This window comes from Trypanosoma conorhini (assembly GCF_003719485.1).
Source record: "Trypanosoma conorhini strain 025E chromosome Unknown Tco_14.4_contig_00024, whole genome shotgun sequence".
Classification (NCBI taxonomy): domain Eukaryota; phylum Euglenozoa; class Kinetoplastea; order Trypanosomatida; family Trypanosomatidae; genus Trypanosoma; species Trypanosoma conorhini.
The window spans coordinates 34,551-57,466 of record NW_021704109.1 but is presented as its reverse complement, the minus strand read 5'-3'; the positions used below and the strand labels follow the sequence as shown (position 1 = coordinate 57,466).

General features: G+C 54.8%; 13 protein-coding genes across 13 annotated transcripts, besides 16 other annotated features; all 13 read left to right on the top strand.

The window, feature by feature from the left end:
* Positions 1-4: part of a microsatellite that runs on past the window's edge.
* A 75-nt stretch (positions 5-79) lies between these two features.
* Tco025E_00888 (RING-box protein 1) lies at positions 80-400 on the top strand (the record flags this gene model as incomplete). Its single annotated transcript, XM_029367827.1, has 1 exon — positions 80-400. The coding sequence occupies one exon, from the start codon at positions 80-82 to the stop codon at positions 398-400; it is 321 nt and encodes a 106-aa protein (XP_029232131.1).
* Positions 401-450: 50 nt separating this feature from the next.
* Positions 451-461: a sequence feature (A-rich).
* Positions 462-496: a microsatellite.
* Positions 497-525: a sequence feature (A-rich).
* A 60-nt stretch (positions 526-585) lies between these two features.
* Positions 586-606: a microsatellite.
* A 157-nt stretch (positions 607-763) lies between these two features.
* Positions 764-1,405, top strand: Tco025E_00887 (uncharacterized protein; the record flags this gene model as incomplete). Its single annotated transcript, XM_029367826.1, has 1 exon — positions 764-1,405. One exon carries the CDS (start codon positions 764-766, stop codon positions 1,403-1,405), a length of 642 nt encoding a protein of 213 aa, XP_029232130.1.
* Positions 1,406-1,608: 203 nt separating this feature from the next.
* Positions 1,609-1,631: a microsatellite.
* Positions 1,632-1,795: 164 nt separating this feature from the next.
* Positions 1,796-2,707, top strand: Tco025E_00886 (uncharacterized protein; the record flags this gene model as incomplete). Its single annotated transcript, XM_029367825.1, has 1 exon — positions 1,796-2,707. One exon carries the CDS (start codon positions 1,796-1,798, stop codon positions 2,705-2,707), a length of 912 nt encoding a protein of 303 aa, XP_029232129.1.
* A 38-nt stretch (positions 2,708-2,745) lies between these two features.
* Positions 2,746-2,831: a sequence feature (A-rich).
* Positions 2,832-2,861: a microsatellite.
* A 208-nt stretch (positions 2,862-3,069) lies between these two features.
* Tco025E_00885 (syntaxin) lies at positions 3,070-3,762 on the top strand (the record flags this gene model as incomplete). The annotated part of the gene is made up of 1 exon (XM_029367824.1): positions 3,070-3,762. One exon carries the CDS (start codon positions 3,070-3,072, stop codon positions 3,760-3,762), a length of 693 nt encoding a protein of 230 aa, XP_029232128.1.
* A 122-nt stretch (positions 3,763-3,884) lies between these two features.
* On the top strand, positions 3,885-5,645 carry Tco025E_00884 (uncharacterized protein; the record flags this gene model as incomplete). Its single annotated transcript, XM_029367823.1, has 1 exon — positions 3,885-5,645. One exon carries the CDS (start codon positions 3,885-3,887, stop codon positions 5,643-5,645), a length of 1,761 nt encoding a protein of 586 aa, XP_029232127.1.
* Positions 5,646-5,816: 171 nt separating this feature from the next.
* Tco025E_00883 (WD repeat domain 31) lies at positions 5,817-7,133 on the top strand (the record flags this gene model as incomplete). The annotated part of the gene is made up of 1 exon (XM_029367822.1): positions 5,817-7,133. The coding sequence occupies one exon, from the start codon at positions 5,817-5,819 to the stop codon at positions 7,131-7,133; it is 1,317 nt and encodes a 438-aa protein (XP_029232126.1).
* A 381-nt stretch (positions 7,134-7,514) lies between these two features.
* Tco025E_00882 (uncharacterized protein) lies at positions 7,515-8,621 on the top strand (the record flags this gene model as incomplete). Its single annotated transcript, XM_029367821.1, has 1 exon — positions 7,515-8,621. One exon carries the CDS (start codon positions 7,515-7,517, stop codon positions 8,619-8,621), a length of 1,107 nt encoding a protein of 368 aa, XP_029232125.1.
* Positions 8,622-8,876: 255 nt separating this feature from the next.
* Positions 8,877-10,229, top strand: Tco025E_00881 (MFS transporter, FLVCR family, disrupted in renal carcinoma protein 2; the record flags this gene model as incomplete). Its single annotated transcript, XM_029367820.1, has 1 exon — positions 8,877-10,229. One exon carries the CDS (start codon positions 8,877-8,879, stop codon positions 10,227-10,229), a length of 1,353 nt encoding a protein of 450 aa, XP_029232124.1.
* A 164-nt stretch (positions 10,230-10,393) lies between these two features.
* Positions 10,394-10,412: a sequence feature (GA-rich).
* Positions 10,413-10,434: a microsatellite.
* Positions 10,435-10,881: 447 nt separating this feature from the next.
* Positions 10,882-10,908: a sequence feature (G-rich).
* A 379-nt stretch (positions 10,909-11,287) lies between these two features.
* Positions 11,288-11,315: a microsatellite.
* Positions 11,316-11,437: 122 nt separating this feature from the next.
* Positions 11,438-11,956, top strand: Tco025E_00880 (uncharacterized protein; the record flags this gene model as incomplete). The annotated part of the gene is made up of 1 exon (XM_029367819.1): positions 11,438-11,956. The coding sequence occupies one exon, from the start codon at positions 11,438-11,440 to the stop codon at positions 11,954-11,956; it is 519 nt and encodes a 172-aa protein (XP_029232123.1).
* A 106-nt stretch (positions 11,957-12,062) lies between these two features.
* Positions 12,063-12,083: a microsatellite.
* Positions 12,084-12,594: 511 nt separating this feature from the next.
* Tco025E_00879 (uncharacterized protein) lies at positions 12,595-13,050 on the top strand (the record flags this gene model as incomplete). Its single annotated transcript, XM_029367818.1, has 1 exon — positions 12,595-13,050. The coding sequence occupies one exon, from the start codon at positions 12,595-12,597 to the stop codon at positions 13,048-13,050; it is 456 nt and encodes a 151-aa protein (XP_029232122.1).
* A 301-nt stretch (positions 13,051-13,351) lies between these two features.
* Positions 13,352-13,376: a microsatellite.
* Positions 13,377-13,672: 296 nt separating this feature from the next.
* Positions 13,673-13,712: a microsatellite.
* A 207-nt stretch (positions 13,713-13,919) lies between these two features.
* Positions 13,920-14,471, top strand: Tco025E_00878 (uncharacterized protein; the record flags this gene model as incomplete). The annotated part of the gene is made up of 1 exon (XM_029367817.1): positions 13,920-14,471. One exon carries the CDS (start codon positions 13,920-13,922, stop codon positions 14,469-14,471), a length of 552 nt encoding a protein of 183 aa, XP_029232121.1.
* Positions 14,472-14,641: 170 nt separating this feature from the next.
* Tco025E_00877 (putative calpain) lies at positions 14,642-19,681 on the top strand (the record flags this gene model as incomplete). The annotated part of the gene is made up of 1 exon (XM_029367816.1): positions 14,642-19,681. The coding sequence occupies one exon, from the start codon at positions 14,642-14,644 to the stop codon at positions 19,679-19,681; it is 5,040 nt and encodes a 1,679-aa protein (XP_029232120.1).
* Positions 19,682-20,037: 356 nt separating this feature from the next.
* Positions 20,038-20,077: a microsatellite.
* A 29-nt stretch (positions 20,078-20,106) lies between these two features.
* Tco025E_00876 (topoisomerase IAmt) lies at positions 20,107-22,614 on the top strand (the record flags this gene model as incomplete). The annotated part of the gene is made up of 1 exon (XM_029367815.1): positions 20,107-22,614. One exon carries the CDS (start codon positions 20,107-20,109, stop codon positions 22,612-22,614), a length of 2,508 nt encoding a protein of 835 aa, XP_029232119.1.
* Between the last annotated feature and the right edge of the window lie 302 nt (positions 22,615-22,916).

Genomic DNA, 22,916 nt, shown 5'->3' with positions numbered 1-22,916 from the left:
GTGTACGCGATGTATTTCATCTTACAGTTTCTCTCTTTTCCTTGTAGTTAAGAATACTCGTGGTAGTGTGACATTTATCATGCAGGAAGGATGTTGCGAGGCGGTGCCTCCTCCTGAAGGCAGCGAGGAGCAGCGACGATTTGAACTGAAGCGCTGGTACGCCGTGGCGCTTTGGTCTTGGGATATTCAAGTGGAAACGTGTGCCATTTGTCGTAATCATGTAATGGATCTTTGTATTGAATGCCAGGCCAATCCAAGTCTCTCCGCAACAGAGTGCAACGTTTCGTGGGGAGCATGTAACCATGCTTTCCACACCCATTGCATATCTCGTTGGTTAAAAACACGAAATGTCTGTCCCTTGGATAACAAGGAATGGTCATACCAGAAACTAGGTGCATAGCAGGTACAAAAAAAACGCAAGGGTATTGTCGATGTTAACCCTGCTACTCGATTTTTTTGTTTATAGAAATATAAATATATGTGTATATATTTATATTTTCTTTTTTTTTGCTTTTTTTGTTTTTTAGGTATGGCGGGGGGAAAAGCAGTCAAGTTGTTGTTGTTTTTTTTAAGCTAAAAAAAGAAATATATATACATATATATATAATGAGAAAAAGTTGATTTCAAGTGAGTTTTGATATTGTTAGGATGATTGAGATTTTTTTTCTTTCCTAGTTATAGTTTGTTCCTGTTGTCATTATTGTTATTGACATTTTTATTATTGTTTAATGTTTATTGCTTCTCAATTTCTCCCAATATTTAGATGAAGGTGACGCGTTTTCTGCGAGTAGTCGTGCAGTCAAATGCCCTTTCAAGAACAGAGGTAGGGAATCGAATAACTCAAGGATTCTTCCAACTGCACCCTGCATTTGAACTCAACTATGAGTTAGGTTCAAGAGAATTTACACTTTATGCAGATAGTGTTAACGATGCGTCCGTTTTGGTTCATTGCGTAGTCGGTAGTTGTCCGTTGCGATCTTTGGAAGGAGGTTGTAAAAAAGATACTGCCAAGATAAAATTGTTTCCCAAAACGAGGTTTCAGAATCACTCACGAAATATTCCACCTGTGGAATTTTCTGCGTTTGTGAATGTGACTGGTTCGGGAATTACAGTTGAAGCTTCTTGTAGTTCTATGCTTGGTTTGATGCTTGTCGATGGGGTGAGGCTTCATGATGGTCCTATTACCGAGTCCTTGGTGCCTCGAGAAGGACGCTCTGTTGGTGAAATGCTGTACCAAGGACCATGGTTAAATCAAAGGGCTTTATCCGAGTCCTTCATTGCCGTGCGAAGTAATGTTAGCCCATTAGACCCCTGGAGGCAGGAACAGGCATTTTTTTTGACAGACGTGTGCGACCCTGGGCCTCGCGCTTCTTGCGGTTTGGTCATTATCCTGTTCATACCGTAAAACCTGAGTTCGCGGATGTGCTTTCCCGTTTCCTTGAAAACTTTCACGTTGATGATGAGCTTGCATCCTTTGTGGAGCACTTTGCCCATGAGGTGCAGAGAAAAGAAAGGCAAATGTGGACTAGGCTTGTGAAGGATATTGTTAGATGAGGCAGGACCATATATAGTGAAGAAAATTGTTTGTTAAGGAGAATCTTTCACGCATCTCTCTCTCTCTCTCTCTCTCTGTATGTGTCTGTGTGTGTGCGTCGTTTTTCTTTTTTTTTTGTATTGAGCTCTACGTGTTTAGCTCTTTGAATACATATTGTTATAATTATTATTGGTTTTCCCTTTATTTATTTATTTTATTATTCCTCGTTTAGAACTCTTTGTCGGAAGTGTTGAACGAACGATGGACCGTTTAAAGTTGAATACCAAAGCGCTACTTGGGATGGCGACGCGCACCGTTGATCAGGATCATGGAATGCGACATACATGTGTCAAGGCGCTTTATCAATCAGTTCTTCAGTATGAATGGGCAATGTCTAAGTTTGTTACAGCTTTGTCAGCGTTATCGGACCCCTTGGAAGGTGTGGAAAATGCCTATAAAAGCGTCATTTCCAATGAAAAGCAGGTTCCTGTTTTTGATGCCCTGAAGGAGGTAACAAGTCATTTGGAAAACTGTCGTGTAACTGTTATTCCAGATTCCGTTGAGACATTGAAGGCCGAGGTTGCGCCGTCCCTGTCCTCACTGAAGACGTATTATGACGTCTGTGAACGCCTTCATAATGAAAGAGCCAAAGCTGTTGATTTGTATGATTATCATCGGGATGTCGTTGAAAAAAAAGAAGTCCACTATGCGTCAAAGGGAAAACTTCTTGAGGATTCAAAACACTACAAAGAAGAAATAATCAGGCGTGATGCCGCGCATGATGCCTACCTTGCAAAGCACACTGAGTACAACAAGGCGTACGATGAAATCATGTGCAAAAAATCTGAGCTTACCTCTCTTTCCGGTAAGCTATTTCTTCATGAGCTATTGAGGCTTGTGGAAACTCTCAAAAAGGAGACTTCTTGCATGTGTGATATCGTTGACAATATTCCTTTGAAGCTGGTGGCATATGAAGAAGGTTCAGTTCCACTTGCCAAGGAGCCACCTACTGCGACGAATGCTGTGCATGATGCCCCCAACGGGGCGCCTAGGGAGGCCAACGATGTGGACACTGCAGTGACACAAGAGCGTATGCATGAACAACGGCCTGCTACAAGTTGTGAAGGATCAAAAAATAATGGAGGCAGTACTCCTGAGCCCGTGGAGAGATAGTATCGTGCCACGTGGTTAACACATTGTGATGAATGCAGTTTGTTTGTTGTTTTTTATTTATTTTTTTGGGTTTTTTTTTCCTTCCTTATTTTTTATTATTGTTTTTACTTTCCCAATTCCAAATTATTATTATTATATATATATATATATATATTTTCTATTTACTTCTGCTATTTTTTGCTCGACTGTCGCCTGGATTCTTACTCCCCCCACCACCACCACCTCTAGAATTCGAGTGATGCATGGCTGCGTACTCGGGCGGAGGTACATGCTATGATTCCTTTTTCACTCTGCTGTTGTAACTGAATTGTAGCCTGGGTTACTTCCCTGTCCGATTGAAAGGTTGTTTAGGAGGAATTGTTATGCCCTCGTCGAGGGACCCTTTTGATGAATCCGTCAGCGACGTGCGGGAGCTTGTGGCGCAGGCAAAAACTCTGAAAGATTCCGTGAGGGCGAAGGGGCTCGTTGACCGCGGTGTCGTTGAGGAGGTGAGACGCGTCTTGGATGCGGCGGATGAAGAGTTGGAGCTTCTCAGGAACGTGTTGCGGGTAATTGAGGAACGGAACGGTAAAGTTGGCGACCAAGTTTTTTCGGTGAATGAGGTGCTGCGTCGTCAGGGGGTGGTTCGCGAGCTTGAGACGGAGCTAAAAGACGTTCGCAGCTTTCGCGACTCTGTGGAGGCCCGCGTGGTGGAAACTGAGAAGAAGTTTAGTGCTTTGGGTCCTGCTGACGACCACGTCGACGATGCGTTTGTGCTGGGGCAGGAACAGGCCCAGCGGCAGGTGCACTCGGAGCAAGATCTTATTTTAGATAGGCTCTCCTTCGGTCTTCGCGAGTTGAGGGAAACGGGGGTAGGCGTCAATGATGAGCTCCAACAGCAGGAAATTCTGCTGGAGGACGCTCAGCAAAATATGGAGGGCGTACAGGCGCGTCTGCGCGTGGTTAACGCAAAGGTAGACAAACTACTGGCGAGCATGTCTAACCGAAAGAAAATATGTACGATTGTGATTCTCGTCGTCACCCTGGTGATTCTTGCCGCAATCCTGTTTGGGTGACCCGTCTCCTCATCCTCCTCTCTTTGCTCTTTTTATGTGTGTGCGTGTGTTATGTTGTGGTGTTTTCGTTCTTTAGTTTTTTTTATTTTTTGCTGCGTTAAAGAGCTTAATCGTATGTACCCATGTCCCCCTTCCTTGGTTGCCGCCTTGTTGCCCTCGTGAACGCAGCGACGTCTTCGCGAATATATATTGCACCACCTGCTTCTCTGCGCTTTTATTATCGTTATTTTTCATTTGAAAGGGGAGGAGGAGGAGGGGAACCGGTGACGGTGCTGGTGGCCGGAAAGGAGGGAGGGGCAAAGATGGAGGATGCTGTGACCCTCTCGGCGACGCTTCGTCGTGCCTCTCCATTGACTCGGCGTCGCGCGCTGGTGATCCTTTTTGCGTTGCGCAGCTGTGCGCGAAAACATGGCATGGCTCTTTCGTTGCCCTCCATTACCACTGCTCTCGAGTTCTCGATGGCAGGGAAGCCGGTCCGCTTCTTGTTTGCCACGGGAGGTCGCGCCTCTGTTCTCCGTAGCCACGACAGAGGTGGCACGTGGCGGATTGCATACCGAGTCACGGGGACGAGCAAGGAGCCTGTGGAGGAAGTTCCCCCTGCCAATGGGACGGCCACCATGGAAGACCTGGTAAACCTATTACCGTCCTCTGAAGCTGAGCAGAAACAGAAGGAAGATTCAAGCCTCCAGTGTTCCGCAACGGCACTGGAGACGCAAATAACACACGTCACAGCACTGAAAGATATGGTCGCTGTGTGTGGCAGCCGTGCATTTCTGGCGGTTTCTGTGGATAGGGGAATGAACTTTGTTGCCGTGAAAGAGGGCGCCATCTATGCGTGCATGACGAAGGAACCGGGCGCACCCAGCAGCGGGTCACTGCGGGTTGAAGGAGTGGCTTTTTTGTCAGAGCAGTTGCTTCTCTTTTCTTGCAAGAATTTGTTGTTTTCAATTGATCTTATACAGCACAACCAACAGCATCGGTGTCAGCAGCCGCGGCTCGGTGCCGTTGCGCTCGGCGACGTCAGACTGATTAAGAGGTTCGCGGCCCCCATTGGATGCCTGAAAACCTTTCCTCGGACTATTCAATCCATGTGCGAGCTGTTTGTGTCCACAAGAGGGACTTTGCACTATTCATCCGATGGGGGACGTTCTTTCCTCACGTTTCAGCATAAGCTTGGTATCATCCGTGTTCTTGAACCACTGGATATGGTGCTTCGACGTGGTGAGGTTCCCCAGCTTCCAAAAGCATTGGTAACTCCTATGCTGTCCACATCAACTGAATGCGCGAAGGACCGCAAACCGGAAAAATACGTTTACAGTGCTATTTCCCATTCCTTAGGTGAGGACGGCAATGACCATGGTGAGCCAGGAGCGGTTGATTTGACTGGCTGGGCGGTAACAGTTGCCCTTCCCTACTGCACGGAAAACGTGCACTACCGGGTACTCTTGGTGGGCGGGATTGGAACGTCGATACTGCCGTACGACTACACAGCCCAGTTGTTTATTGCAGCGGCATTAAACATTTCTCCCGATTCTTCTATCCGCCTTGGCTCCTTGGCGGAGAGTGTGGAATACATGCCGTATGTACGTTCGGGAGCTGCGGAGCCTACCTCCATTGCCCTGTGCCGACGCCCGGGATCTAGCGGATGCGTGGTCGCACGAAGCAATGCCTCTGGTGTCAGTTTGTCGAGAGACATGGGTAGGTCGTGGACGACCCCTACACAGGCGTATACGGTGGCCGTTGTTGCCATGGATGGTGGGGAATTCGTTTGCTGCAACCGGCGAAACGTGGTGAGCACCATCCATGGAAGCGGCACTGACGTTCACTCTGTGCCAACTGAGCTGCGCGTGCCTTATTTGACCAATGCTGCGGTAATGCTGTGACGGCGAACTTGCTCCGTCCTCCCCCTCGGTCTTGACACTAACGAACGAAAGCGCGCATTCACATACGCATGCACACATTCACACTCTCTCCCTCACTCTCTCTACAACCAGAACACAAAGGGGGTCGGGGAGGAGGGGGAAAAAAAAACGGGAGAAGGTGGGACCCTCGTGATGGGGCTGCTGTGTTTTCGAGGAAACCTTACCTGTCAAAAGAGCGTCCCGGACGATGCTGTTCCTCCGGAGCATGTAGAGCGACGCAGCAAAGTAGCGGTGAGGATGTTAAAATTGACGTCCATTTCTCAATTGGGCTCACCGGCACCTCTAGCTGGGGAATACCCAGAAAAGACGCAGGGACCGTATTCTGTCGAAGGTCACGGCGTCAAGGACTCGCGGGTTTCGGGACCTTCGGCGTGGTCCGTGCCTTCCTTAACGCACATGGAATATGAATCCTTCGCAGGGGTTTTTGCGGGCGGCGGCGCAGCGTTGGCTCTGCAGTCGTGTGAGGACGCCAATATGCCTCACCACCTCATTCTTGCCGGCGAGGATGGGAGCCTTGTGCTTGTAAACTACGAGACTGGAGAGACGGTTCGTCGATGGTGTGGTGCCCATGGACGTGATGTAAATGCGTTGACGCGGCCATTGAGCAGTGGCATTTTCGCTTCAGCCAGTCGAGATAAATTAGTCAAAGTTTGGGAACTTCATTGCGAAGAGGCAGTTTGCGAGCTACGCGGTCACACGGCGAATGTCACAGGTGCTACGATGGTTGCGGACAACAACTTTCTGGTGTCAGGGAGCCGTGACAACACGGTTCGTCTGTGGGACTTGGAGCAGGCTGAGGAGGTGCAGCGCGGCGACATCAAACAAAACATCGTGCAGTTTGTGCGGTGGGTGCCCCAACTGCGCTGTGTCGCGCAAGGCGGCGAAGACCTGACGGTGCGATTGTGGGATGTGCGCATGAGTGCCAGTGGTCACAAAGCTCTGGGGCTCAGTTTGGCTTCCACACTTACTTGCATCGACTATCATCCCATCTGCTGCGAGCTACTACCCGGCGAGGAGGGAACTGGGCTCTTGACGGGGCATAATGGGTTCAATGGGCATGGAGCCTATGTGCTGCAGTGGGACCTGCGCATGCAAAAATGTCTACGCACGTTCCACGGCCACAGCGGCACGGTTCGAAGTATACGAATCCGCCCCCAGCCGGAGTCATCCACGACTCAAGAGTTTATGAGCACAGGTGACGATGAGGCCATAGTTTTCTTTTCTATGGATGCTGCTTCTGCGGAAACGGTGGTGATTGCCGACCCAAGGCGTATGTTCAAACTCAACGAGGGTCGTGTGACATGTCTTGACGCGCGTGCGAACGGCGATATTTTTGCCTCGACGTGGAGCGGGGCCGTGGTGGTACTGCGTCCCACGTCCCCCGACGGTGAAATTACAATGCCTGTGAAACGGTACAGGTGCTTTGGAGCAGAGGGACAGCCAAGCTGAGACGGGTGGCTGTTCCGTGTAATGTGGCGAACGTACATGGAAATAGACATTTCAGGCGTCAGCAAAGAAGAAAAGAATAAACATGCGAGCAAACACAACCACAAACACACACAGAAGAAGAAGGAAGAAAAAAGGGTGATTGTGGTGTGTGATTTGCGGTTTTTGGGCCACCACTTATATTTACTCATCTTCGGCCTCAGGCAGTCAAGCCTTACGCATGTGTCAGTCTCTCTCTCTCTCTGTGTGTGAGTGTGCATGTGTGGAGGTGCACAAAAAACAGGTATAACGATGTTTTTCTTTTGCTGTACATATACGTTGGAGTTGGTTTTTTCCTCCACAGCTTTGCCCGTAGTAGTAAGCGCAAGGGGTATAAGAATAATAATGATAGAGTATGCGGTTGCGCAGCCAGCCAACGACGCGATTGAAGTTGCACGCACTCTAGCCGTTAAGGGAGAGCGCGTGGAGGCCGTCTACGCCGCCCATGAACGTCTGGAGGAGGATTTGGCGAACCTGCCGGTGAGGATATCTGAGGCAAGCAAGCCGACGTCCTCTTGCTTGGATCCGTGGGAAGGCGTCTCAGCGACACTGGGGTCTCTGTGCCATGAGGTGGAACTCTGTTTGCAGCTATTTAGCATGGGTGTTAAGACCCAGCGATATAAAGCCCTGCGGACGGTTACGTCTCTCTACGACCAACAGAAGTCTTCCGCTGACCGTTTACGCGGTTTTTTTCTCATTATACATGCATCCTTTACGGCCGATGCCATTGTGGCCCCAATGCCTGCTGTAATTCTGCGGAAATTTGCACAGGCGATTCGCCCTTTTGACGCGAGCCAGGCCGCGGAGTGGTTGAGCACCGGAGTCGACAGCATGCTCGATGCGGGACGCTTCTCACAAGTGGATGCCTCTTCTCCATCGTCCGCAAAACTTGCTTTCATCTCGGTGTTTGCGGGAAGCAGGGCAGCGACGGTGCAGGTCAAGGCAAAGGGCGCAGTGACGTCTCTCATGGTGTCCATGTTGACTCTTTTGGTGAAGTGCAGGGCGGAGGCGGGGGAGGCAACGATGGAGGTGCACGCGCGCGAGAGTGGGCTACGTGAGTTTCTCGATGACGACGTCCTGAGGTCTTTGATGCAGTTTGAAAGCGTCTGCGCCACAACGATGCAGAAAAAGAAGCAGCGGATTCAGGCGAGGAGAGACCGAAGAAGCACCGCTAAGCATGCGACACCTGCCACCAAAGCGGAGCGGGTTGACACAAAGGACATGCTGGCAACCGCGGCTAGCTACGCCACAGCTCACCTGCAGCGGCTGCGCCGGGACCTGGAGCAAGGTTGGGACCCGGCATGGAGGCAACGCCCTGCACGAACCGCAATGGTTGTCGCTGGAGTGATTGTTCTCCTCCTTCTGGCACGCTTCTTGGCTTTCCTCGTGGTTCGTGGATTGCGAAGCCTGAAACGTGTATCGCACGGGGCCAAAAAAGCTCTTACTCTGTGAAATCAACGAGAACAGCAAGATATTTTTTTTTCTTGTTTGCCTATTCGTTCTCTTCTGGGTTGCCTCCATTTGAAGGGGGGCGTTGGTGCCGTTGGGACTCTAAGGTGCCATCTCTTGTGTGTGCGAGTCATTTTTTGTATATATGTAGTGGTATCGACGGGGTGATGATGGGCCTGCCGCCGCGTGTGCAAATCATCCTCTTGGGTTTTTATATTTTTTATTACTCGCTTCTCCTAGTTCTTATTAGTATTATTCATGGCGGACGTGGGCGCCATGCTTGCGAGGAGGTACAAAGTTCTCATTATCTTTGTTCTCTTCACGCTCAACAATGGCTTTGCTTGGCTCATGTTTGATCCTGTGGCGGGGCGACTCGAGAAGAATGTAAAGGGGTTAACGGTGGCTCAGCTGCAAGTTCTCTCTTCTTGGCAGCCGCTGATGTTCCTTTTAATGTTTCTCCCCGTGATGAAAATGGTCACGCGGCCGGATGGACTGCGAAAGGCGGTGCGCCTTGGGGCCACATGTGAGTTACTCGGCGCGGTATTTAAAATAGTCGGCTCCCTCGCCCGAAAGTCGTACGCGGGCTTGGTGCTTCTTCACGTGGGGCAGATTTTCAGTGGCGTCGGGTCGCCTGTGGCGACAGGCTGTGTCTCGGCCCTCTCCGCCGTTTGGTTTGGCCCAACTGAGAGGACGCGGGCCACTGCTGCCGCGGTACTGTCAAACTCTGTGGGAAATGCGCTTGCCTACATCTTTGTTCCAGCCATCACAGAGTCTTCATCGTTTGTGTTCGTCACCGTTTACGAGGCTGCGATGGCCGCGATTGCGGCCGTGTTTGTGTGGTTTTGTTTACCTGCGCAAAAGGCTCCCGTTGTGGCGGGAGGGGCCGCTGAGACAAGCCCAAGCGACGGTGTTGCCGGCGAGGAAAAATCCCTCCGCGGCCAGCTCCGTCAGCTGCTTGGCACACCGTCAGTTGTTTTTCTGCTACTCATATATTCTTGGTCTGCTGGAGGCTTCTCGGCGTGGATATCTCTCTTTGACGCGACCTACAACAGATTTTTTTCGGAGAGCTTTATTGGACTTATGAGCTTCGCTGGCATGGTGGCGTACGTCGTTGGTGGTTTGGTCTCCTCGTGGCTCACGGACCTTTGCTTCCCTCGCCAGATGAAGTATGTGATTTTCCTCTGCATCACCTGCAATTCTGTGAGCAACATCTTGTTTGTGGCATCCGCCCCAAACAATGACGGCTACTCGCTGTATCCGCCCGGGCGGGCGTGGATTGGCGCGGTCACAGCACTGTGCGGGTTTTGGAATGGAGCCGCCGCCCCGTTGTTTTATGAACTGATCGCGGAAATTTCATACCCGGTAGATGAGGGTGTGAGCGGTATCGCTGTTTCCGTTTGCGAGAACCTCGGCGCGCTGTTTTTCTATCAGGTAGTCTCACGGTTCTACACGGGGGAGTCCATGAGCGTCGCGTACTCCATTGGAATGACAGTGGCGGTGGCCCTTTCAGCCGCGGTGCGACAGAGATACAACAGGTCTTACCACGTTTATCTGCAATACCGACAAGCTGCTTCGGTGACTGTCGTAGAAACAGATACCCCCACTGTGTAGCACATCCGCAAATGTGCTTCCTTCCCTCCCCCGCTTATTTTCTGGTGCCGTGTTGGAGGAGATGCATGGCTGTTTCCCACCTTCCGGTGCTTTGAGGCGAATTCGCCGCGGCGCTGTGGACTCCCGCCGGTTCGTGTGGCTTGCGGGCTTCTTCTTTGCTGGCGCCACTCTGCCTGCCCTCTTCCCCCCCCCCCCCCCTCCCTCCTCACTCTTCGTTTGAAGGGCTGCGGCTCTTGCGGGGCGCTGCGTGGGGGGTGTTTGCGCCTTGTTTTTGTGCGTGTGGACGTGGCGGCCTTGAGCGACCAGCCGGCCCATGAGGCACACGAATGCACGGCGCCGGAGTGCCGTGTTCGCCAGAGTGGACTGCGTCTTCACGTGGGTGCGTCCTTGGCGCATCTGCCCGGTGAACGCGGCACGGGACACCGCAGTAGTCCCCCGATTATTGATGCTGGCGGGCACGGCGTCAACCACCTGCAAGCACGGCACCGCTCACTGCAGTGGCCGTGATTTGTGCGGTGTTGTTGCTGCGGTGACTCACTCAGGCTTCGCGACTCGAACGCCAAACCTTCACAGGCGCGCCGCGGCCTTTTGCGTGAGTACTAGGGGAGCAGCGTGACACATGCCCCCGTTTTTTCCGCGCTTTGGAGAAGTTGCCAGCTCGCCTCCCGCCCGCCCGCCCACGCAGACCCTCATGCCTTCCGCGTGGCTCTCTCCCACGGCGTGGGTGAGGAGATGCGGCGAGGGGCTTCCCGCTAACGTGGCGGAAGAGCAGCAAGAGTGTGTGTGTGTGTGTATCCCCCGCGTGGGAACACGCCCACAGGAAGAAGAGAAGAGAAACTGTGGTGTGAGCACCCCGGGTCCCCGCTGACGTTGTCCGCACGGGGCTGCGACCTCCTTTGTCACCGCTGTTTGTGCCGCTTGTGGCCTGTGGCGGTGTGCACGTGAATTACCAATGTGTATGTGAGTGTGTAGTTGACAAAAAAACTAGCAAGCGAAGAAGAAGCCAGCGAGTTAAATTATAAGCGGTGGTAGCCCCCCCCCCCCACACACACACACACTGTTGTTGTTGTTGTTGTTGTTGTTGTTCTTGCCTTTGCTTGCTCCCTTTCGCTATTCCTCTTCCTCGTCTTGGTTGCATTTACCAGCCCTGCAAGGGATAGTGTGTGGTGTAGGGAACACAGAACAGAGCCCACAACTAGACGTTAAGGATGCGGCGAGTCGTTAAACGCGCGGCGCCTAATCCCCACCTCCTGGTGCTGTTTCTCTTTGCCATCACGTACTGCGTCAACGTTCTGAACTGGGTCTTCTACATCCAACACCTTGGCAATGGAGTGGGCGATGCTCTAATTGCCGCCCATGTCGCCTTTTCAGTCATTGGATGCGTTCTATTTTTCCTGTTTTCCTCACCTCTTATTTACTGGTCGTACGTTCGCGCCAGTGAAATGGCCCCCCAAACGCGGCGAAATGTGTCATGCGTTGCCGTTGGTACGTGCTTCTTTTTCCATGACCTTCCCGTGGGGTGGATTGAGCTCTACTTGGTGTGGTTTCATGGGTGGAGAAGCGTCCTGTCGGGTGTATCGCTCTTTCTCGTTTGGTTTTGCTTTGCCGTCGGCTTCTTTAGGACCTGGATCGGCTATACTTGGCTACTTAGCAGGCGACTGCAGTTTTACTACACCGCCCATCAGGCGTTGACACCGTCGATGCGATATATGGCGACAGCGTCATGAGCGTAGAGTGAAGGATCGCGTTACGAAGGCCACTGCTAGACGAGCACGTGCTCGAGAGCGTCCTCCGCGGAGAAGGGCATCGTGGGGGAGCCTTTGTGCTGAAAGTTATATATATACATATATATATGCATGTGTGTGTGTGTATTGTTATTATTATTTCACGTTTGACTTTTGTTTAAAAAGTGAGAGGGGACGTTGTCGGGCGGCATTGTTTTATCGACCCCCCGTGTTTTCCTGCTGCTCCTCCCGGCGTATTAGAAATCTTGGAGAGCGTGATTCATGTTTGCTGACGCTGCGCCTTGCATCCCCTCTCTCCTTCCTCCTCCACCGCGGCTCTTGTACGTGCCTGCGCAACGATGACGGGTGTTCTGCTGTGTACGCCTCCCACTCGACTGAAACGCCGCGTTGCACGCTGGCGTGTTTTGTTGGAAGGGGCTGATGGCCATGGGCTCGTCCTCGGAGTTTGCTCTCCGTGTGTGTGTGTGTGTCGAACTTGCTTCGTGCAGCGGGGCGCGGCAACGGCGTGGATTGTGGCTCTTTGCCTGCCCCGCCGTGTAACTGTGGGACAAGCACCCCGTGCGTTCTCACTGCCTCCCCGCGTCTTTTTAGTGCCTTCCTTTTTCCCCTGCAAGGCACCCATGTTCCGTCCAACCTGGCTTTGTCTCCCAAAGGTGGGATGCGAGGAGATCACCCGCAAGGCAAGGCGGGTGCAGCTGCGGCCCATGGAGTACTTGGCGCAGCACCGCATGCAGGTGTGGCAGATGCGCTTTAAAGAAATGGGGCCCCCTTTTTCGAGAGTTTGGGTCGCGCTCGGAGGCAAAATGCGGCGGCGGCGCATTGGGCGCCAGGTGGACGTGAAGGACTTGCGGTATTACTGGCGGCCCATCGAGCCGCAGTACCAGCGCCTGTACATGTCCCGGCTGCGCCTCCACGATCATTCAAATGTGCGGCGGCCGCCCATGCGTCTGCGGGCGACAAACTACGAGATTGGGCACGCCACTAGTAGTATTGAATGGGAGAGGGCCTCGAACAGGAAGTACGGGGCGCGACTGGCGCCACCAAAGAGGCTGGACTTTGAGTTCCGCGTTTTTTGAGCGGCGCGCCAAAGGAGTGAGGGGGAAAAAAACGGAAGAAACAAAAGAGAAGAAAAAAAAAGTTGGCGAAGTTTTCAAGAAGAGGCAGGAAGAGGAAAACCACACGCGCGTCGCCACTTGGTTGCAGCTTTTATACCCCCTTGTGGGATACGGCCTTGGTCACGGACGTCGTCTCGATTTTCTGCTTATTGGGGGCGGGCACTTCACCGCCCGGGCGTCTTGGCGAGCGTAGAACTCACTCACATTACATGTGCCACGGCTGTGGCAGCGGCCACGCGTGGCGTTAACAGCCGTTTTTCGCCATCATCATCATCATCATCATCATCCTCGTGGTCGCAGCTCCATGCAATAAACTCAGTGGCGTTGTTGACCTGCTTTTCCTTCGGGGAAGGCTCAGAGAAGAGGCATGGATTTGCCTGCGGCGCCGGAGGCTGCTGCTGCTGCTGGGCAGCGGGTAAGTGGCGCACCTGTGAAGCACGCGCGTCGGCGATGTCTGTCGTTTCTGCACGACGTCGCACTGCACTCCACTGACTGCCAGCTGTGAATTGAAGAGGTTGTCAGCATCCGGCCTACACGGCAAGGTAAATGCAACCAACGCATTACGGCGAAGAGGATGGAACTTTGTGTGTGTGTGTGTGTGTCCGTTTGTTTGTTGTTGTTGTTTTCCTCCTTTGTTAGCAAACACGTCTTCTGCCTGGCATCTGCGTCATCTCTGCATCCGTTTCTTCTTTTGCCGTGTTGGTTTTCCTCAGAGAGTGCGCCCAGTGTGGGTTTTGACAGGCGCCTGCAGAAGAAGCGAAGGAGAAGGGGGTTGGGGTGGCAGGGGGCAGGTGGCAAATAGAAGAAAGGTGGTGGGAAGGAGCGCGGTGATGGCGGCACGTGACACCGCCGCCCCTGCGAAACAGGATGTGCGTGTCTTTCAGTCCAGCATTGACACCTCCTCCGTCATCTCCACCGTCTTCAATCAGCCCTCCATGTACATGGGCATCGTGAACATGCTTATCATGTACCTCACGCAGCGCTTTCCGGAGGAGCTGATGTCTCCGCGGTACATGGCAATGACGTACAACGGCATTCGTGCCCCCGCCATGCTGACAATCCCTTTTTGCTGCATCGCAGGTGCGTACTTCTCGGTCGCTAGTGTCATCTGTACCTCGACGGTTCCCTTGGCCGGCCACCTCTACGGCTACGCACTTAGTCTTGGAGTTGGGCTCACGATGCTCACATTTCGTCGTGTGTCGTGGTATTACCCGCTGCTTGGCGCGATGTACCTTTCCTTCGGCGGATTCCACCACTACAGGCGAATGATGATGTTTGGCGACAACGCCCCCATCTATAACTGGGGCGACGCCACTGAAATTTGGAACGCCCATGCTGAGGCGCGGAGGGAGGCCCGGCGACGGAAGCAAGCGGCGGCGTGAGACGTTAGTAAATTGGGGCTGTGTGTGTGTGTGTGCAGCATGCGAGGCAGGAGGCCGCTCAAGGGCAACATGAGCTCCTTATCGTCACCCGGTGGACCTCGGCGATGGGGAGTGGGGGGGGGGAGAAAAGGAAGGAGATGCCTTTCGGCGGGAACGAAGTGGGGAATCACATGGGCGTTGCGTCCCCGCGACGTGGCTTTTTTTTTTTTCTCCCCGTGGAGCGCGTGCGTGTGTGGGAGTCCGTGTGTTTGTATTGCAGCTGCGAGTGTGTCTGTGTTGCGCCCCCAGTCTCTCTCTCCCTCTCCCACGTTCCCCTGTCTTTCCGTCCAAACGCGCCGAAGCAGCAGCCGGAGGAGGAACAGCAGGGGGCATTTGAAGCAGAGCGCGTGGCTCTGGCTGGCCAGTGGAAAATGACGACGCTCGACGACCTCTACGCGTCCTACTGCCGCCGAAGAGGATGCAAGCCAAATAGCTCCCTCTCCAGCTACCTGCAGGAGGAGTTCGCACGACACAACCAGCAGCGGGTGCTGGAAAGCGTGGACTTGTCGAAGAACTACGTGGGCGCGAAGGGCATCATCCCTGTCCTGGACCTCGTCAAGAATGTGAAGACCGTGAAGAGGCTGGACGTCAGGAACAACATGCTGGAGCACGAGCAGCTGCAGCACCTCGTCTACTGCCTTGCCCTGCACCCCTCGATGGAGGAGGTGGATGTGTCGGGCAACGCGCTTGACAACGGCAGTGTTGACCTCGTTTTGCAGCTTCTCAGGGCGAATGAGAACATCACCGCCTTCCACGTTGGCGGCAATCACTTCTCACCCGCATCCCTGTCGGCCATTGACGAGTGCCTGGAGCGGAACAGGGAACGCAAGGCTGCGCGGCAGCGGGAGGTGCTGCCTTCAATCACGAAAAAGTTTTTTCGGGCGCAGGTGCGCGGGCTGCTGGAGGAGGCCACGTCGGGCGGCCATGTCCACTACGCCACCTGGTGGAAGAACCAGCAGTACGTCATGCGAACCTCACGAGGAGCCCAAGTCCGCATCGTCATGGATATCGATGATCCCAAGGCGGCACGACAGGCAGGTTTTTTTGTCTTCCACTCCGATGGAACACGAAAAGTGATTGAGGCGGATGCGGAACATATTGCTGCAGAAAGTAACGTCGACCACAGCCATTGCTTTGTGACGATGTGGGCCGAGGAACACGCCGCGTACGCCATCATGCCATTTACCTTTCATCCAGAACGAGGCATGTCATTCACGCTGACTGCCGAGATCTGCCAGGAGTACTCAAGTAGGTCCGAGGCTTGGGTGACGTTAGAGCCTGTAGATCCCGCGCTGGACTGGCTTGTGTACGTCATGGAGGGCGAGTGGACACCCGCCTCCGCCGGCGGCTCTCCCGCGCAGCATCTATGGTGCCGCAATCCCATGATACATGTACAATACGACGGCTCTCTTCAGGCCCATCGAATGGCGTCGCTTGCCACTCTGTTTGTGCAGCTCAGCAAGAGCGTTGAGGCGGACGTAAACGACGATAGACGTATTGGATTTGATGTTGTCGCGCTGGACGCCACAGCAGAAAACAAACCGCCTGTCTACTGTACAGACGAGGTTTGCAAGTGTACGTGTCCTCACGCACACCGCACAACGGTTGCGGCGTCCTTTGGGATAAAGTGCGCCGCCCTTGACCTGTTTATCGTTCCGAGCACGGAGACACCTGGCGAGTTGGGCCCCTACACAGTGACCGTCTTTTCCTCAGTGCCCCTCCGACTGACCACGTCGGTGTTTCCTCACGGCTGGAACTACCGCGCCGTCAATGGGGTGTGGGACGAAGACAGCTGCGGAGGGAGCCGGGAGCACAGCATGTCATGGAAGTGCAACCCCTCCGTTGCGCTTCGCTTCGATGCAGGCCAGCCCCCACCAGGCTTGATCCTCTTTATGGAGGGCTTCTTACCAAACGCAAGGAGCCTCGTCTGCTGCGGAGACGGCATGGACGCCTGCGGCCAACCCGTAGATTCCCCCGCAATGGATGAGGAGGAGCAGCAGCAAAAGCAAGAAAAGCGAGAGTTGAAGGAATTTTTGCATCGCCACAGGGTGGGTCACCTGGAGGGGTGTATCTCCCTCGTCGACGCCGCCCCACCGCTGTACCGCGCGCTCTACTCATCCGAGTGCTCCGGTGGGTCGGTGGCGCGCCTTGTGGTGCCTGCTGTCGGCGAGGACTTTTTTCTGCTAGCCACAACACGCCACGCAGGGCAGCTGGGCAGCTTCACGCTGCACATCTTCTCACCACACCCGTTTGTGGCTGACGAGGTGCGGACGCTGGCGCTGCGGGAACGAGAGTACCAGCTGCTGCAGCACACTCGAGACACCCAGGCACGTCAGGCAGCCATGCTGGGGCCGGCGAAGGGCCGGCCTGGCCTGGAAGCTCCTCAGGACACGCTTCTTGCACGCAACGAGATCCTTCGTCGGTGCATGGTGACGGGGGAAAAGTACGTGGATCGAGACTTTCCACGTGGTGGTTCCTCCCTGTGGGTGGATCCAGAGGCCAAGACACCAGCGTGGTGCGGGGAAGCGATATACTGGAAGCGGCCGACGGAGCTGGTGGAGCGCGTCACTTTTCTTAAGGACTGGAGATGTGACTGTCCCTTTCCCTTCTCGCGACGAGAGTGGTTTGCCTCCGTCACACACGCGATTGCGACAAAGCCGAGGTGGTTGCAGACTCTGAGTGTCAGCTACGACGCCGCGGAGGGGTTGGTTCAGTTCCGCTTCTTCAAGAGTGGCCAGTGGACGGTGGTGGGCATTGACGATTACCTTCCATGCGACAACACCATGGAGCTGTGCATGGGACGTCCATCAAGCGACAAGTCGGATTTTTTCTTTCCCCTTTTGGAGAAGGCCTACGCGAAGCTCCACCGCTGCTACGAGGCACTCGAACGAAGGGTCACCCCGGAATTGCGCACCGTCGAGGTGATGTGTCATGGCCTGATGGATCTCTCAGGCTGCGCCCCAGTGCATTTCCCCCTGCGGTGCTCAGTGGAGTTGACGGTGGAGCAGCAAAACATTCTCTGGGCGAAGCTGAAGAACGCCATTCAGCAGGACGTTCTTTTTACCTTTTTGTTGCGTAGCGACACCGCGGAAGCGGCTGAGCGGATCAGTTTGGGCATTTTGGGTGACCACCTGTACCCTGTACTGGATGCACGCTTCGTAGAAGGGCAGCGGCTGGTGAAGCTTCGCCACTGGGGGCAGGAGACGGAGATTAATTGGGGCGGCAAGTGGCGAGCGAGGAGCCCAAGGTGGACCCCGGTCCTTCGCGAGCTGCTTCAGTTTGATGAGGCAGATAAGGAGACGTTTTGGTTGAGTTTGGATGAGACGTTTTTTTACTTCACCGACCTCATTATGACAGCGGGGGTGCCGCACACCTCGTGGGTGTCGGCGAATTTCTCCGACTGCCCCAAAGACGGCGGCGGCGGCAGCCGATTGCTGGAAGGGGCCCAGTTTACGCTGCGGCTTGGGGATTTCCCGCCGGACGTGAAGCGGGTGCAGATTACGCTGGGGCTCCACCAGCCGGACGCCCGGGCCCGGGTCATACGGAAAAAAGGGGCCCTGGCGACGTACCGCGCGGCAGTCGGCTTGGCGGTTGTGGCGACGGCAGACAACACCGTGTGGCTCAAGGAGGTGGCAGACGCAGATGTGGTGAAGTATTTAGAGCCGTGTAAAGGCCGAGATCTCATGTGCCCCCTGACGGTTGACATGGAAAATGTCAAGGGCAAGGAACGGTTGACGCTGATTGCGTTTAGGGAGGAGCCAACGGCGGCCAGTGTCCCCTTTCTCCTCTCCGCATGGTCCGATAGCTGCGAGGTGGCGTTGGCTCCGATTGAGCGGGATGTGAAGACGACAGTAAGTGGGGAGTGGCCGCTGGAGTACCCCGTCGGCTCACCCGCGTCGTCGTTCTGGAGAGACTGTCCACAGTACTTTGTCTTTCCAAGCGAATCCACGGACGTCTCGTTGGTTCTGCGTCAGGAAGTGGCGGTGGGCGAACTACCCAAGCCTATTGGCTTCACCGTGCACCGTGCGACGAAGTGTCGCAGCTACCTGGAGTACGACCCCGCGACGGTGGAGTTGCGGGTGCAGGCAGCACCATCTGCGTCTGTGGAAGCGACAATGCGGCTACTCGGAATGAAGGAGCGGAGGGGAATGCCGTACATTATTGTGCCCTTCTGCACGGAGGCCACCGCCGGAGGTAAGTTCTGGATGGACGCCATCGCCAATCGTTCGCTGCGGCTTTGCCGCATAGAGCCCAGACTGGACTGGCACCGTGGCAGGAAGTCTGCCGCGTTCAAGTTGGCTGACGCTAGCTTCGGCGGCTCCCCGCGTTTCTCATCGTGGCGCAGCAGTCCGCAGTTTGCCCTGACCTTCCCCGTTGGCGGCCAGGGGCGGCTCTTCCTCGTCCTGCGCAATGACGACGTGGGCGACAAGCTGACCGAGGTCGGCATGACGCTCCTGCGCGGCGACAACGCGTGGGAGAACGGGCAGCGACGCAAGCTGGTCATCTCCCCAGCCGACATTGTGGCTCGCTCCGAGGAAAAAGTTGGTGAAACCGTGATCGATTGCGAGATCGACGTGCAGCCCGAATGCACCCTCATCCTCGCCGTGTACGCCTCCATGCCGTATCGCGAGGCTGCCGTGACGATGGCCTTTTATTCCGCCTCCGCCGTGGTCGTGGCGCCGGTGCGGGAGTGGGCGCAGGTTGCCGTGGCGGAGGGCAGCTGGGAGCTCGGCTACACGGCCGGCGGGGGGTCGGAGGAGTTTGGCGGGTGGATCAACAACCCCTTCGTGGCACTCAACACGTTCCGGCAGACGCAGATTGTGGCGCTGCTGCTGCAGTACCCGCGGGGGCCGGAGAAGCCAATTGTGAAGCGGGCAGGGAATAAAAAGGCCTTTTTGCCTCCCATCATCATTAACCCAAACAACCGAATGGAGATTGCCCTGGACCTCAACACACAGAACACGGAACTCACGCCCATCGCCGCTACGCCCTACACCCGCAACAGTGAGGTGGCACTCGTGGCAAGTGTTCCTGTGGCAGACCCTTTGCCCTTTCTCTTCATCCCCCACACAAAACTCCCCGAGGGGAATGGTGATTTTAAACTCTTTGTGTATGCAGACTCTCCTATTGAGCTCTACACGCTCACGAAGGAGCGTTTGCCGTACGTCTGAGAGGGGGAGCGGAGAGGAGGGACGGGAGAGCGACGGTGAAATGTACATAGTGGAAATGCGCTGTCTGTTCCGACGCAAGATGTAGCAAAAGCAAGCAAATGAGCAATAACAACAACACGAAAGAGAAGAGCAAAGAAAAATAATGGCTTTTCGTGCACAACGTCTCTCATGTTGCACGTGTTGTGATTTCCCTCCTTTGCGTATGTGCGCATCCTCGCTCTGAGCAACGGGAGAACACAAAAGGCGGGAGTATGACGGCTGGGTACAAGGGGTGTGAATGCCTCCCTGCGGCTGATCTTTGCTTTTGTTGTGTGTTTTCTTCATTGATGCCACACTGCCTCTTCTCTTTTTCCTCATTTTTGTTGTTGTTGCTGCTGTTGCTGTTTTGCTTCTTGTAGAGTGCCAGACCTGCCACGTCCATAACTATGCTGCGGCGAACCGTTGCTGCGCTGGAGAAGCTCGTCATCGTGGAGTCGCCGAACAAGGTGATCAAGGTTGAGGGGCTGCTGAGTGACGCGAGCGTCATCCCGGATTGGTCCTTCAAGCAGGATCACTTGCGGCGTCTGGGCGTGGGGGCCGAAAAGGCGGTGGCGATGGCGACGACCGGGCACTTCATGGCAATGAAGGAGATCCGGTGGACTCCGCGGGCCCTCGCCTTCTCGGGGGCCGCGCCGGAGACGCCGGCGCCGGGGGAGGAGCCCTTCCCCCCCAACGGCACGCTTGCCGAGTACACGCTCGAGTGGCAGCTGCTGCCGGGCCGCCGCATTCAGGAAACCCTAGAGCGCTACCTGCAGGAAAAGCTTCACAACGTCACCGAGATTATTCTCGCGACGGATCCAGATCGCGAGGGGGAGCTTATTGCTGTGCATACCCTCCAAACAATAAAGCGACTGTATCCAAAGCTAAAGGTTCCTTACTCACGTGCCTACATGCACAGCATCACCGAGGAGGGAATTCGCAAAGCAATGCAGGAGCGCCTCATAGATAAGTGTGACTACGATCTGGCGAATGCGGCCGAAACACGTCACGCGATGGATCGAATCTTTGGATTTTTAGGAAGTTCCGTGGTGCGGGCCGCCAATTCCCAGATGCGCTCCATCGGTCGTGTGCAGACTCCTGCTCTCATCCTCATACACGAGCGGGAGGAGAGGGTTGCGGCGTTCCTGGAGAACAATAAAACCACCTACCTTGTGGAGGCCATGTGCCACTTCCCAGGGCCCCACGGCACCACCTTCTCGCAGGTAGTCAACATCACTCCCGACGTAAAGGGGGAAGCCGCAAGTTGGGGCACCGAGGCGGAGGCAAGGCGGTGTTTGCATAGGTGGAAGTTAAACAACTGCAGTGGCTTCGGTGTCCCTCACGAGCCGCTCGTTCTCCCGTCTGAAGTGCCCCCGCCACAGCCGTTCACGATGGCCACGGCCATTGCGAGGGCAAATCGCCAGCTAAAGATGAGCAGTGAGAAGGTGAGCAGCTGCTTGCAGGATCTGTTTCAGCTTGGCCACATCACCTACCCGCGAACGGACAGCACCCGCATCGACGCAGGAGCCCTGAATGACATCTACGCCACAATCAAGAAGGAATTTGGCAAGGAGCTGCTCTACCGCCTTGAGGATCGGGCGGCTGCTGCACCTGAGGGTAAAAAGTCTAAGCGGCCAGGAAAGAAGAAGTCCGCCAAGCACAGCAAGCGGGCGGAGCACCCGGTTGGGAACGTGGAGGACGCGCATGAGGCTATACGTCCAACGAACATCCACGCCGATGGGGAATCGCTTTCACTCCCCCCGATTACAAGGGCGGTGTACGACCTTGTGCGTCGCAACACGTTGGCGTCCTTTATGATTCCCATGAAAAGTGAGAAGATTGCCGCCACTGTAAAGTTTACCAGCGGCAGTGGCGATAAACTGCGTGTCGTGCTGGAGGGGAAGCGTGTTGCGGAGCCTGGGTGGACGCGCGCGTTTCAAAAGACTGCTACAACGGCTGAGCCTACCCCCTCCGCAACCACAAGCGGTAGCACTTTGAATAACCTTAGCGCCACTAGCACCAAGACTGCCGCTGTAGAGGACGAGAATGAGGACATCACGGAGAAGGAGGGTGCTCCTGTTATTCGTTCTCTCTCTCAAGAGGAATTCAGGGCTATTGCGCAGTTGCGCAGCACCTTGGCTGCCTCGAGGCAGCCACGGCAGTTTGAGTTGCTTTCCCCCACCGTTTCTGAGAACCGCCCGGTGCCACCGCTGCTGCACTCGGAGGGCACACTCATTGAAGAGCTGAAGAACAACGGTGTGGGTCGCCCAAGCACGTACCCCATGATAGTGAAGACGCTGCTCGCACGGGGGTACATTGAGGTGAGCCCCAAAGGCCGCTGCGAGACAACCCCGATTGGGCGGCTGCTGGTTTCGACGGCCAAGTCTACCTTTCCCTCCATTGTGGACATTGGGTTTACCGCGTCCTTTGAGAAGAAGCTGGATCTCATCGCAAAACCGGACCCCGAGAGGCGACCGACCATGTTGCGGGGAACCAACATGTCTCAAGCCGACTACTTCCTTTCTATGTTTCTCTCGACGTTCCTTAATTACGTGGCGGAGGCCACGCGAACGCAACGGGCCAACATCGTGGAACGCTCCATGCGGTTAAAGCATGAGCAGGAGGAGGGGTCCGGTCAGGATGAGGATGAATTCGAGGAAAGTGTGGTCAATGCGAAGAAGAAGGTGGCGCTTGCCACCGGAGACCTGGCGGCGCTCCCAAAGACGTATCACAACTTCACGGCACTGCAGCGTGGCCTACACGACTATCTCCGTCGCCACTTTCCACCCTCGCGACTCAGCTCATCCGCCACACCCGCTGGCGCCGAGGAAGACAAGGTGACATTGGGGATGGACGGGGCTTCAACGCACGTGGTGTCAAGAAAACACAAATGGGAGAAGAGTGACGAGGCTTAATGATGCTGTGTCGCTCAAATCTCATTACTATTATTCTTGTTGGCGTCATTGTTACTTCCCCTCACCCCGGGTGTGGACATAGACAAATAGAGTGAAAGAGAGCAGCAGCTGCTCCAAGGATGTTGTGTCAAGCCATGTTACTAAACCATTCCCAGCGGATGGCATAGAGAAGGAAGGCGCGAGAGAGGAAACGCGACGGCAATGCCGGTCTGCGACGACGGGGGTGGGGGTCGGTCGCGGCCGTCAGTTATTTGTTTTCAGACACTCAAAACATTACATATTCGCTTGCCGTTTTGATTTTT